Source organism: Gouania willdenowi, chromosome 15, assembly GCF_900634775.1.
Source record: "Gouania willdenowi chromosome 15, fGouWil2.1, whole genome shotgun sequence".
NCBI lineage: Eukaryota > Metazoa > Chordata > Actinopteri > Blenniiformes > Gobiesocidae > Gouania > Gouania willdenowi.
The window spans coordinates 20,702,144-20,717,489 of NC_041058.1; the positions used below are offsets into that span (position 1 = coordinate 20,702,144).

Consider the following 15,346-nt stretch of genomic DNA (forward strand, 5'->3'; position numbering starts at 1 on the left):
TCAAATGGCTCGAAGCTGGTCCAACACCAACACTGGGACAGAACAGCAGGGCCGTGACCATGACCGACTTTGCAGTGAAGGGGAGACAGAGACAAAGAAGGATGGGGATGCGCTATAAGAGGTAAAGAGGCGGATAAAAGTGGAAATACTGAGGGCAACCTCCATTCCACAAAACACAGGGTTTGTCCAGAATGATAGAAACTACACTTATAACTTTGTTTTTGAAACTCTCCTAAGATATGCATTATATTAAATGCCCAACAAACGTACACAAGTTTTATCATGCTGAGTGGAAAATCATGGTTAAGATGTTAAGTGCAATGCATGCTGTGTAACCAAGAAATTCTTGCATTTCACAGCGCGCACACACACGGCTGTTTAGTGATGTAGTATATTGCTTATATACCTTGAAATATTAGACCCAGCTAGACTAAGCTGCATGTGGTAAAGCCAAGGTTTAAAAAGAAGGAAGAATTGTTCAGGCCATCTCCTGGAAGCTAGCAGCAAGCAGTCAGTGTGAGAGATAAGGTGCCATGCAAGTCTTCAACCAGCTTAATCCCAGACGAGGATGAAGAGAGCTTGAGCATGATGCTGGCTGGAGAATTTTTTTTTTCAACTTGACACCTTTGATCAAGACGCTGCAGCCGAATGGCAGAAGGGACACACCAGCAAGGCTTGGGTGGATTACATTCACATACAGTATCTCCCAAGAGCCTCCAGTGAGAGCTGAAACTCCTTTGTCTACAGTGTTTGGATCCATCACACAGACAGAGTCAGAGGTGAAGGGTTAGCGGTAAACACAGGGATATTTGACCAAAAAAAGAGGAGCAGTCGTGTCAGCTTGTTGTGCTTTGATTGTTTTTAAAGGAAAGATGGTATTTGTCAGTGCTGCAAAACACAGAATGATCCCAACCTTACATCCACACATTTTCTAGGAAAAAAAATGTGATGGCAAAAATTCTCACATTGTGCCACAAAGGACACAAACAATAGGGCTAAAATAAGATTTATCTGAAGGCTAAATGTGGACAATGTCCCTAATAGTGGATGGTTTTATGTTTGTGGTTTTGCCTTTGTGCTGAAACAAAGAGGCGTAGGAGAGAAAAACGACATCAGGAGACAAGTGGATATATGGGTACAGAAGGGAGAACAACAAAAAAAAGAGACAATGACCTCTAAGTTGAGATAGTTGGACTGTTGGCTCTTATCCTGTGGGACATTGAAAGGTGTCTCCTCCTTGGAAGGAATAATCCATTTAAACCCAGGTTGCACGTGCTGTGATTGATGTGCAAACAGGAGCAGCACTAAATAACCTCTATCGTGCTGGGTGACCTCGTGGCCCATGGTGGGCACCAGTTTGTTTATGGGTGGTACCTCCGACACACTATCGGCACAGAAATTCTGTTGTGGCTAATGGGCCGGACTGAAGGATTGGACTGTCAGCACAGTGGGAGCTCTCATTTTTCTTTCTAGGCAATGACGGTACCCCCTGCACATCCCTGCAACACCCAACCTCCCTCTTCTGCCATCATCTGTCAATGATGACTGAGTCTTCCGGAATATGGAGGCGTGAAAGCAAGTGTCAATTTGAGTTAGTGTTTCTAATAAATCTGTATATCTCTATACAAAAGCCTTGAATAAGTTGTACATTAACCTTCCCCGTCACGATGTTAAGCACAACTAATTTGTTTTTCGCTGTCGTTCAAGTGAACCTAAGTTAGACGTGCGAATGAACAGAAGAGCAGGAGGTATAGCAATATGAATTTTGTGCATCATTGCAAAAAGATAGCTAGAACCAAAACAAACACACACACACACACACACACACACACACACACACGCACACACATATATAAAGGAGATGTGACATTTATACTAAATAGCTTTTGTTTACATTGCTGAAAAGAAGATGCCCTTAAGGTTATCTACAATGTACATGAAATGTCAAAACTTCTGACAGGAGAGCAGGGCCCCTTTCAGAGTATGAAGTCCTCATGGGGCACAGGCAGAAGTCGGAGAACAACATCAGAGCTCTCTATGGCATTGTTGTTCCTTTGAACGTCCCTCCTCTATTTGCCCTCTGCTGTGTGAAACTCTTTGGTCTTAATCATCTGTATTGTACAGCTGAGACAAACATGATCATGGGAAGCGCTTAGCTGTTCATTTATTCAACAAGGTGAATAATTCCACTGCATGGCGTGCTCAGCTCGCTAAAGGCTATTGCTTAGATGTGACGGGGCTTCTGGTGAAGCACAATGACAGCCCACCGGCTAAGGAGCAAACAACAGCACAAAGAACAACAACAAGTAGACACTACTTGGCAGTGTGAGCTATATGCACTCACCCTTTCTCTACTGCACTTTGTGTTTATCTGTTTTATGCCACAAAATGCAGACATTTCACTGCTTAGAGGTGTTTTATATTAATTAGAGAAGAAGGTTTTAGTGAAATATGAAAGAGTCGCTTTTATGTGTGGTGGATGGGCAGGACATTATTTGAAAGCATGAAGAACAAGAGCACTTGGAGAGTGCAAACCTCCACCAAGCGCAAAACATCCTCTTTTGTAGATATTGGCAGTTATCCTAATCAGTGATACTGATCAGGGTACCATAATCATTCATACTTTAAAGGCTTGGAAGAAAACTATATCCCCATTAATAATGATACCGTGGCACTCCAAGATAAAATGCACAATCCATATCCGATCCGGATGAAACTTGGTGGGGTAATTGAGGAACCAACCCGACATAACTGTGTCAAATTTCATAAGGATTGGTCAATTACAAACCGGATGTGAATTTTTGGCCAAGATGAGAGATGAGGATTTTTGGAGAATCAGCATATTAATCTGTATATCATCTAAAATTTGATGAAACCATTCATGGCGTAAGGTCTATCTTTGGTTAAAATGTTGTGAAGGTTATTTTGAGGTAATCCTGCTAACATACAAACAAATAGATAAAGGCCAGTGAAAATACTACTACATCGTTGGCAGAGGAAAATAAAAAAAATATTTAATTTGGTGTATGTGGGTTTCTGCTAGAATAATTAAAAATATCTAACTGTCTGTATTGAAGAGCTGCTTAACACACAATAAGTAATAATTATGCTCTCACTGGGAAATGGTCAGGAATTTCTTGAACACTTTATATAAATGTGTGTGTCTGTGTGTGTGGACTGGGAGATATATCTTGATTTGCTATACTGTATATCAAGATTTCTTCTTTAAGTAATGTAGAAAATGATGAAATCGCCTCAGTTTTTAGATGTCTAGTCAGAGCTCACGTTGTTGAGATCTAACAAGATGATGACAGAGATGGCAGAAATATGTTGATGCGCTTACCAGAGCCTCTGTTTACACACACTCTTTAATTATCTCTCTTACGCACTTGGTAACATGGCCCCTCCTCTCTTAAAGGGCTCAGGTAGTCTTTACCACAGCAGCATTGAAAAGCTGAGTTATTTGGAGATGGATTGTTAAGTGCCCTCTAAGAACTGTGTGCTACAACCCAGACCTGCCCTGAAACAAGCCACACTATATTCACTGACTCCCTAATGAGAGAAAAACATCAAATTAGCACAACATGTTGATACTGTGCAGCTGGCTGCTAATAAAAGTGCCTGGATGGCTTTTTGACCCAGAATAAATTGGAAACATCATGTCATAAAACATGTCAGTTTTATCCACACAAAAAAACAAAAAAACAAAACTGTGAAGTCATTGGGGCTCATCAGCAAACTTAGACGTTTTGTACATAAGGTTTGTTTATTGACCTTGTATCATTCTTTGATTTATCCTAATTTGAATCATAGTAACATAGTCAGGGCAAACATGCGCCCTTCCAACCTTCATACATTTATTCTCTACAAAAACGATTTATAAGATTGGCAACTTTCTTTAAGGCACACTGGTAACTTTTGGCCACTAGGGGCGCAAGACTGATAACTTTCATGCAATCGTCCCAAGTGGTCACAAGCGCCGCAGCACTGTTGCAAAAATCATCAGTCGGGCCAGCCTCCCTTCGTCTTTTGATTGTGTATGCAGACAGTAGTTGACCTGTAACTTTGGGATAGGGATTGGCTCTAAGAGCTGGGCTCACGCCGTGGCTACAGTCTATGGGCTGAAGCAGCAGCCGCCACCGCCGCCGTCCTCCTCTCCCCACCGCTGGAGTCCCGCTGGAGCCAGGGAGTAGGAGGGGAGCGCCGCCGACGTGGGCCAATGCGGCAAGGCGGGCCCGCTTCTCCTGCAGCAGGGAGTAGACTGTAGCCGCGGCGCGAGCCCAGCCCTGAGAGCCAATCCTTATCCCGAAGTTACGGATCTGACTTGCCGACTTCCCTTACTAAAGAATCCACATTTAACTGAACTATCGGGGCGATTACTGCACCATTAACCCAACACAAAACTACCATACTGTGCTCTTTTGGCTGTAAACAGAGGCTAAGTCATTTCAGCTGCCCACAGCAATGGTGCTGTGTCGGGACTCGCGAAATGTCCGTATGTTGTGCCGTCACATACGTATATACGTAGATCCGAGCCTGTGGTTACGTTACTGCCGTAAAGTGAAACATTCTCCAGGCCTTCTCCAGGTCACATGACCTGGTGAAAGATGGTCAGTGTACTCCCAGGGGTCTGCAACCTGCGGCTCTGGAGCCTCATGTGGCTCTTTGACTCTTTTGCAATGGCTCCCTATAGCTTTATAAAAATAAATAAATGCTGAATTGTTATTTCTTACAGAGTGTATTGATGAATAATGACATTAACTTCAAATACATTATGATAAACCGATTTGTTAACCTAAAATAAATCACGTTGCGCAATAAGTCGGCCACCTTCCTACTTCACCTTTTGCAACCTCTCTACAGACCATCAACTTTCCTTACACCTGTGGTTAACCTTAAGTTTTAAATCCGTGGTCAGATAACTAAATCAACAAAAAGACTATTCTGGAAGAAAATAGAGATTTTATTTGTGTTGTCACAGACTTATTTAACTGCCAACATGCCGGCTAAATATGCTGCTTGATATGTAGCAAGAAATGAGCAATTAGCATGTGTTGAACAACTTGATCATGTGTTATCAAATTCAAGTTATTTTTTGTAGCCCTTAAAATACATTAACTTATTCTTTTTTTTTTAACTGTATAGAATAGTACAATTTAATACACTGTATTGTCTTCTTTGAGAAGGTAATTTTTGGCTCCAGGAGGACTTTAATCCAGGTGAGAGGAAGCATTATGGCTCCTTTGAGAGTAAAGGTTGCAGACCCCTGGTCTACTCCAGACTTACATGGTCGGTATTTCTAGAGGGAACCCCCGCTCAGAGCTGTATATTGGCCTGAGAAATCATTTAAAATAACTCAAATGGGTCAACTCTTTAGGTTGCAAAGTCCACGATGTGGCTTTAATTCAACAAAATTGCCTGACTTTTTATAAAACTAAACGTTGTTTCAGTTTATGATATAAATATTAATCAGATGTGTGTTTATTTACAAATACCATCATCATTTAGAAACTAATTCAATTAAATTCACAGATTCATTTATGTAACAGCAGACAGGTTAGTCATCTTCACCTCACTTTCTATAAAAGTAAACAAGGTGAGCTCTCCAATAGGTATCATGGTGTACAAATATAGAATGCTAAAATAAATGTAACTGTCCTTAAATTTAATTCATAAAATGTATTTGTTTGTTTTTTTTTGACAACTCTTTTATAGTTTCTATTTTTGTTTGTTGTCATTTTTTTTTTATTTCTTCTTACACAAGGATGAACATATGTGGATGTATGTATGCATTCAATGTGTTCTTACTGAAATCTTCATTAATATTGTAATTAATTGTTTTTTTTTCTCACAAAAAGGTGAGGTTTTTTGTATAAGCCTTAAGGCTTTTTAACCTCTGTATATGTGTCTAACTCAATTTTATGTAATGGCGATAAACTAATAAACTAAATTATCTTTCTGGTAAAACTATAGTGGGAAAAAAATATAAAGATTTATATGTTGGATCGCCATTTTTAGAACAGAAAATATGGTCATTATTGTTTAGCCCTAATATACAGTATATTCACACAAAATATAAATGCACACTTGAATTTATATACTTTAGTAACAAATTATTTAACATATTTAGTCAATTAAAAACTATCTGAGTTGAACCGACTGAAACTAGAGACAACTGTGACACTAAATTAAAGGTTCGTCTAAGAAACTAAATACATTTTTTGATAAGCTTAACACTGGCCGATATCTGAGGAGCCCTGTTGAGCTTTGTAATCACTGATTCCTCACTATAGATTTCCACTCTGTCATTTCAGTCATAATCAAGGTGTGATTATGCAGGAAAGAGAGATGGTGCTTTTGTAGATAATCGCATCATTTTGTTTGAGTTTTCAGAGAGAAAAGTAATCAGACATAGATAAAAGGTAATCAACATGTGCGAATAAGAAGAGAATTGATGTCAGCAGAACTCGTATTAAAAAAAATAATCGAAACATGTAGCAGACGTCTGTCTTTTTAAAGCAAGTTACTGCAAGTTTGAGGAAAGGAACATAGATATGGAAAATTGACAGCCATAGCTAACTTTTACAACTGTCTTTAACTTCTTTCTTAGGAATCTTTTTTTTTCTACAAAGCTCTGTAGTTCATGTCATACTTTTTAGTTGAAAGTATGAGTTTGAATCCAAATGATAGTATGGTGCAGTGACGTGCAGTCAGGGTAGGCAAGGTAGGCAGTGCCGATCCAAAGGTGAATTGATATTTTGATTATTTGTTTTAATTATAATATATTTATATTTCCATTTCCAATAGCCTACAGTATCTATAAGTTTGAAAGTGTCTGCATTTTGTGTTTTTCATAGCCCAAATGGCTAAACATTGCTATTTCCTGGTACGGCAGAGACGCTGCACAGTCTCACTCCGCTGTAAGGTAGGAGGAGGCCACACCCCCTCAAAAGCACATTGCTGCTCTGCCTCTGTTCCCATAGTGTGTTATGTGTTTGCGCATACGCAGTCAGTTCCCCAAAATAACAACCATTTACGTAAAAAGAGCAGCTCTCTACACTGCCTTTTGACGTAACCATGCTATGCTAAAAGCTATACGTGCATTCAGAGTGCATTAGTGGATTGATCCAGCGTGGCTGGCTGCTGCTACGTTCTCTAGCTAGTGGGCGGGATAACACTACAGGCAGGATGACAGCGCTAGAGACAAAGAGATAAAGAAACTTTTATTTGAGGAAAAACAACAGCTTTTAAAAGATGGGAGACCAACACCTGAGCTACCAGACGTTCAGCAAAGGAAAGGTCAGAAAATTGTTAGTATTTTCTACAGTGAATGGTACAAAAGGAAGGATTGGCTTTGTGGATGCTCCTCACTGAGGCTGTTCTGAGTTGTTGTTGTCATTTTCTCCGTGTTTCTGTGTTTCCAACACAAGCAATGAATGTGCTGTCGTGTCATGAGATATATCTTGTTGGGAGAGTATGGAGATTATATTTAAATGCTTGTTCATGTGGATCTTGTTGGGTTTTTCCTTTGTTACTATGAATTTTATATTTTGATAAGCGCATTGAGATGACTTTGTTGTAAATTGCGCTATACAAATAAAGTTGAATTGAATTAACACTTGCCAGCAGAAACATATGGAATTGTCATTGGTGTTGACATTGGTGGTCTCGATTTGCAACGCCCTGCCTACCTAACCCTAGTGCTCACAGCAGGTCACTGGTATGGTGTTTAAAATACTAAGCAAACATGTCTATACTCTATACTGACATGTTTACCTCCAGCTACGAGCAGTGGTGCTGGAGGTGATTGTTATATATAAACTCTGACCACCAGAATATGACCAGTGTTAGGTATCATTTTAGTGACTCAATAGTGCGGGATTATTCTTTTTGGTTTCACCCGTTAGCATTAAAAGAGTTCATAAATTCATAAATCCTGCCCTTTGCCCCTTTCATTGATTTTTTTGCATATAATATTGTATTATATTTAATTTCATGTCATTGTGCAACATTAAACTTGTAATAAAATTGTATTTTTTTTTCATATTCATGTTTTCAAAATATGTTTCAGAATTTTGCATTACGCCATACATAGATATATGCTCGAAATCGCTAAACAACAACAAACACACACACGCACGCACACACACACACACACACACACAAAATGAATATACAGTAATTGGATAAATTAGACTTACCATAGACGCCTGTGGATATACATGGAAAGGCCTGCGTAAAAAGACAAAAAAGAATGGTTAAATATGAGTAAATATACTTGTATTTACAAATAGAGTAATTTAATTAGTATTATACAATATAGACACATTTCCATTGTCTACATTTTTATACTCAATTTCAAGAAAAGTAGAACACCACTAGTATTTTTTAAAAATCCAATTGTTTACATTAAAGTTGACGTGGCATGTGAAAACATTTGAACATACTATATTTGCTATTAGTGGTATTTAAATTGTTGATATTTTTATATATGTACAGTATATGAAATAGCATTTTGTGTTTTAAAACTTTTTGTACCTTTGTTTTCTGCATGAAGAAATGATTACATAATAAATCTAAAACAATTACAAACTGTGTTGAACAATATATCTATTCTGGATACTTGGATACATGAGATACAGAGCCTGTGTAGGACATTTGCACCATGTTTTACAAACACTAGCAGTTACCGTAGTTATTTATTTCTACAGTCAACAATTTAATTTAAAGTTCATTTTTACCAAATTCTTACAATGCTATTACCTGGTTAGATAAAAACATTTACAAATGAAAAATAAATAAATAAATAAATAAATAAATAAATAAAAAAAATAAAAAATAAATAAATAAAAGGATTCAATGAGTCAGTCCTATATTGTCATGGATTACAGCCATTTTTGCCAACGCAGTCAAACGTAATGTAGGTTTTTGTACTGTAAATTCAAATATGTAAGTAAGTGAAGTCTTGCTGTGTCACACTCGTCATCAGTACGTCAAAATCATACTGAATAATAATATGAAAACAATAATATGAACTGTCAACAGTGGCTGGGCTGTGTAGGTTTTGGTGCACGTCGATGAAACAAAGGATGAAATCAGAATCATTAGTGCAGCAGTTGGATTAATATGTGTAATCGCTAAAATCCCACAAACCACAAGAGTACAAAAAAAAAAACACTAAAAGAAAAAGGGACCAGGTATGATATTCGATTTATTGGGGCAACATGAAGAAAAATCCAATATTTATGAAAACCTTTTCCAAAAGGATTATAAAAAGTAACCACTTTGTAATAGTTCTTGGTTTGTAGCACTTTACAGCAGCCATATAATTCAAGTATGGCTTTATAGCTGAAAATAGTTTCATTACTCTTTACTTGGCCGTGTTAATATATTATGATACATAGGCCTCGCCGTAAGCTTGCAGATTTTACATTCATCTTTTTAAGTGTATTAATAAACAGTAAAGAGAAAGGATTTTTTGCAAAGAGCCCATTTGTTCTCGAAACAAGCTGAATGTGTGCTTTAGCTCCAGCATTCATCAAAAGGCGTGGCCACAACATTAATATAAAAGGATGACAAATGGTTTAGAAGAAGTGGAAAACGGTTCCACTAACAGCTCGCACCACTGGATGAATGTACAACAACAAAACACGCAAGAGATTCATCAAAGAACAAAACCCGCGTGTCAAATTCCGCCGGTGCCAAAACTAAACCTAAGAGTTTGTTTGTGCACGCTGACCCTGTCAAGTTGTTTTTAGAAACACGGTGTTGCAAGCAGCAGTGCCAAGATCCCTTTGTGTTAGGAACGAAAACACAATTAATAGATCTGAAAAACAACCGCTGGCAAACACATCTACTCCTAATGATGATTATCCAAACAAATAGTCAGAGCTCCAATCAGTTCCTGTCAGAAAAATAAAAATGACCAAAAAAAAAAAAACAAATATTATTTTTAAAAGGCTGACATTCTTTTAGATAATGATTTTTAAAAAAATTTAAAACAAGTAAATAATTTTTATTTATTTATTTTGAAAAAACAACAATTTAATACCATGATAACTAAAATATACAATAATGCCATACACCCCATACAATATATTTTATCCGAAAAGGAGTAGAAGAAACAAAGGCTTTTCATGTCCAACTTCGAGTACTGATTTTTGATAATCACCATATTGTGCTTTTATCGATTCATTTTGACTCATTTTGATGTTTTCTTGTAAACTGTTCCACAAAGTCACCCCACAGACCGTAATGCAATTACTTTTGAGAGTCGTTCTTACACTGGGTTGTTTTAAATTTTGTTTTAAAATATCAATTACAACAATGGCTTTAAAATGCAAAGGTCAGTTAATGGTCTAAATCAGGGGTGTCAAACTCATTTTAGTTCAGGGGCCAAATACGGAGCAGTTTGATCTCAAGAGGGCCACAGGTTTTTTGCTGGAAAACCAGTAATTTCAACATTTTTGCACTTCTAAGTAACATAAAATAATAAATATGTAAGAAATCCAAGCAATAAGTTACAGATATCAGTCTCAAAGGGGTCCTCACTTTAAATGTTCTAGATTTTGTGACCAATTTCTATTTAATTAAGGGAAATATATCCTAATTTGAGAGAAAATCAAAAGATTTTGTAATTGTTTTGTGTTTTTTTCCCAACAATTTAACATTCAAAATAACTGTAATCACCGGGAAAACTGTGAGCACCTACAAATATTATTTTGTTTCATTCACACAATGATTCACATTTTCTCTATCATTTTTGCTTTCTCCTGCGGGCCGAACTGGATACTCCAAAGGGCTGGATTTGGCCCCCGGACCTTGAGTTTAACACACGTGGTCTAAATGAAATAAAATGACTTCCTGTTTTATATTGCACTTCACATATTCCTGGGGTTCCAACTGTCAAAATAAATCTTCCTTCTGTGGGAGTGATCTAAATCTTTTACTGAAACTTTGACCTTTTCCGACAACAGTCTGACCGACATAAACCACAGATGAGGAAACATGGAAAAGCTTGGTCATTTTTCAGCGTTGCATAATAAAGCTTATGCCAGGAATTCAAAAATAGAGGAGAAAGAAATGGCATAAGTCCATGAAAAAAATATGCAAGACATTTTTATAATTGCTTATTAAGATTCACCTAATGACTTAAAATGGCAATGCTATATTTAGCAATGAAAAAAAAATCACTTTTAAATGTAATAATGAGAAAATGTAATTAATTTACTTTCCTGATGAGGATTTTTTTTAATCATCATAGTCATCAATAAGCTTCAGATGTCAAACTGATAGTGAGGAAGCAACTTGTTGCATCTAGAGCTGTGTCAGTCCCATTAACGTCAACTTCAAGATCAGATGATGGAGAATATGAAAAGTATAAACTTAAACAAATCCAATTCGTTGCTTGGTTCCTTAATCAATGAGCACTAACATCAGTGACTAAAAGTCAACTTATTTACAGCAAACATTCTCAACGTATGTGCTTATCAGGGTTGGGGTCAGTTATAATTGTAATCACGTAATTTACAATTAATTACAAATTTTTTTATTTTTTTTTGAACTTCATTTATTATTTATTTCAGCCGAACAAATGTAGAGTTTCTCTACTACATAGCCATCTATGAATCTGTAAACTTCAGGCAAAATAAAAATAAAAAAAGGCAGACAAAAACAGAAAAGCAACCTAGTATAGCAATACATAACACAACGATAACAACACGGTTAAACCAGAAAATATAACAAAATAATACAATGTTGGCAATGGACAATATTGTAGTTAGTCTTTTAGATTCATACAATTACATGTATACATGTCCACTGTGTATTGATAACATGTATAAATTCCCTATAGTTGTAAATAAAGATACAAGGGTAAACAACAGTGACAAACAACAACAACAGCAGAAACAAAAGGAAGTACGCCACAAATCCTCTCCATCCAAAACTCAGACACATGGTGCATAGTCAGTTTCCAGGAGTCCAGGTACAGCACATGGTGCAAACACTCAAGGTATCAGAGGAGACGTTACCAACTGCAGCTGAAAAACGAGCAAAGCGGGTCTCCATCTCGCAATGAAAACGTCTTTTTGGAGTCTTAATAAGAATGTAATTTCCTCCATATGTTGCACACTTGAGGGCTGCTGTGAGCAGTATATTCAACAGGTATTTCCTCGCTCTACCATTAATGCCAATGGGTGTTACACCTAGAAGCACCACTGGGGGGTCTTGTGGAATGGTCTGTTGGAAAACCACTTTCAATGCCTCAAATACTTTTCTCCAGAATACACTCAACTTGGGGCATGTCTAGAATATGTGTGTGGTCAGCCACATGTGTCCCACACTTCCTCCAACAGGAGCTAGGATAACTTAGTCTTATTTTCAACATTATTTCTGGAGTTCTAAAGAGTTCTTCCATGTGAATTCTTTCCATGTATTTGAGTTTGCGACCGAGTGAGCTTCTGTACGAATATCTTCCCAGGTGTCCTGTGCTATGACCATGTTTATCTCCGCCCCCTATTTCTGTCTAACTCTGTCCGAGCAATTTACATTCATAGATAAAAATATGTTATATAAGTTACTAATGACTTTCTTATGATCCTTCCCATTCTGTATAAACATCAGAAACTCTTCTATGGGTGTAGGTTTTAGAAGTTTGTCCCACTCATTTTGTGTTGTCAAGAATGTTCTGAGCTGCAAATAACGAAAAAAGTCTGTCTTGGGGAGATCGTATTCATTTTTAAGCTGTTCAAATGTCTTCAACTTATCTACTTCCAATAGCTGGTGTATGTAACGCCGTCCATAATCTGCCCATCTTCTGAAACCTATATCTAATTTGTTACGTGTGAAAGACTTTATCATTAATTACCATCATGACATAAATATAATTGTAATTCCAAAAATGTGTTGCTGTTGTAATCGCAATTGAATAATAATGAAGTTGAGATAATTGACTTTGTATTTGTAATTGGGCCTGTGACCCTGAAAAAGAAGCAAGCAGGTCAGAAAATGGATGGATTGAATTGTAATTGGCATGTAACCTCTATAAAAAAACTGTCATTTACAATTTCATTAAATGAGAACCTTTTATGGCTTGCACATATGCAGTTAACAATTATTAAAATATATTTCATATCATGTTTCCCCTCGACATGTCTGTTCTCTTGAGGATGATTTTACATTTAAAAAAATAAATAAATCAAGGGGTATACTGACAAAAACAGCTCACACCAATAATATTAAAACCAATATTTTCATTGATTAGAAAGCCTAACATACGGAGTAGGATTAGGGCCACAAAAAAAACAAAACAATAAAACAGAGCCAGTATATATATATATATATATATATATATATATTTTTTTTTTTTTTTTTTTTGGGGGGGGGGAAGCAAGCTCCTCCCACACAAAACACAGGTGGAGACAGGCAGTGTTTTTCTGAGTGACTGGAGGAAGAAAACGAGTGAAAATGAGCACATTTTTGGATTTTCTACATGAGCGAAGAGTTCGTACATTCCTCTGGAACCCCTCGTTTAAAGAGGAAGGTTACGTTTTATTAGATTATTTATTTCAGGTTCAGTAATTATTGTAATTGAAAAAAATGAGTCCTAATCGAACATGGATACCGTATTTTTCGGACTATAAGGCGCACTTAAAATCCTTTAATTTTCTCAAAAATCGACAGTGCGCCTTATAATCAGGTATGAAATTAACTACTGTGCTTCAACATACTGAACTGAAAAAGTGAGTGTATTGTTCTGTATTTTATGTGTTAAACCTGAACAATGTTGAGAGTTATTGTTAATGAGTTGAATAAAGTTTGACTTATCTGACTATTTTATTTCGCTTAATGCGTCTTAAAATAATAATATTATAATAACAAACCGGTGCGCCTTATAGTCCGGTGCGCCTTATGTATTAAAATAGACCCAGTCAGGTCCATTCATTGATAGTGCACCTTATAATCCGGTGCGCCTTATAGTCCGAAAAATACGGTAATTGAAGATGTAATTGTAATTGAAAAATGTAATGGACCCAATCTCTGGTGCTTATTCAATATGTTGAAATTTGGCCTGATGTACCAAAACTAAGAACAAATACATGCAAATGGCTGCAGTGACAACAGGGAAACTCGTTAAGATCACATTAGAAACAAAATGTGCCAAAGCAAAGAAGTGTCCTCGCAGACTCAAAAAATGCAATGATTACTAATGGTAAAGAATGTGGTATGAACCTTAAAAGAATACAAATATAAGCATACTGTAACTAAGTCTTTCTAAGTTTACAATAAGAAGCAGATACAACTAAGTAGGGGTGTTGAAAAAAAATCGATTCGGCGATATATCGCGATATTACTTTGTGCGATTCTCAGATCGATTCAAAATGCATCCATATCGATTTTTTTTTTTCATATACCTTTATTTAACCAGGAAAGTCTTTTCCACTGCAAGAGACACTGTAACTTCACAAAGAAGTGCGCTGAAACCTGGTCATGTTGACCAGCTTGTTTTTTTTCAATAAAATCTAAAAAGAAAGTACTAACTTTCTGCATTTATTTGTTGTTCTAGGCATATACCTCAGTTAAGTTGGTTTAAAAGCCACAGGCAGATTGTATGTTATTTTTTTATTTTAAGTTGTTGACACATGGCATGTTAAAGCCAATGTTTTGAGGGTAAAATATGGCAATAAAATATATTTCATACATAATGTTCTCATGAAGGTGTACACATTTACAGATTAGTTGTTTCTTAAGTCATATATAAATTAAAAAAAAAATCGCAGTAATCACCTTATACTTCAATATCGGGATATATTGCATCGTATCGTGACCTATGTATCGGGATACGAATCGTATCGCCAGACGCCAGGCAATACACACCCCTACTACTGAGGCAGATCTTTCTCACTGGTTTCTGCCAAAGCTTTCCTGAGATAAACAGTCCAATAGAAAATACATAAGCACAGCAGAAAAGGCCTTCACTGGTCAAACCAGTGCTCATGGTCACCACAATGCAGCAATATGTTGCATTCGACTCTTTACGCTGCCTTTCAACATAGGCTTGTGTTAATTAGGCCACTCAGCGAGATACAGGCAGCCATGACCTACCATTCCTTGTTTAGGTTATCACTTCTATTTCTGGTTGCTCATTAAATGTGAGTCAGCATGTCCACCTGCACACTGGCAGTGAGCCTATGGATGACATGTTGGGCTGTTGCTGATTTTCTTTGCTTAGAGTGCGTTTAGAAATTGGTCACTGGGGAAATTATTCTGTAACTGGGGCTCCTCCCTAATCTATCACATCACTTTAAAGTGGAGCACCTTTCCTCTCGGCTACTCTGCGCTCTCT

General features: G+C 37.0%; 1 protein-coding gene across 1 annotated transcript in view; it reads right to left on the reverse strand.

Moving 5' to 3' along the window:
• Window positions 1-15,346, reverse strand: part of macrod2 (mono-ADP ribosylhydrolase 2) — a 491,286-nt gene that overhangs the window by 124,271 nt on the left and 351,669 nt on the right. The window contains exon 7 of the mRNA XM_028467998.1: window positions 8,202-8,232. Within this exon, the coding sequence (XP_028323799.1) occupies window positions 8,202-8,232 (31 nt within the window). The remainder of the gene's footprint in view (window positions 1-8,201; window positions 8,233-15,346) is intronic.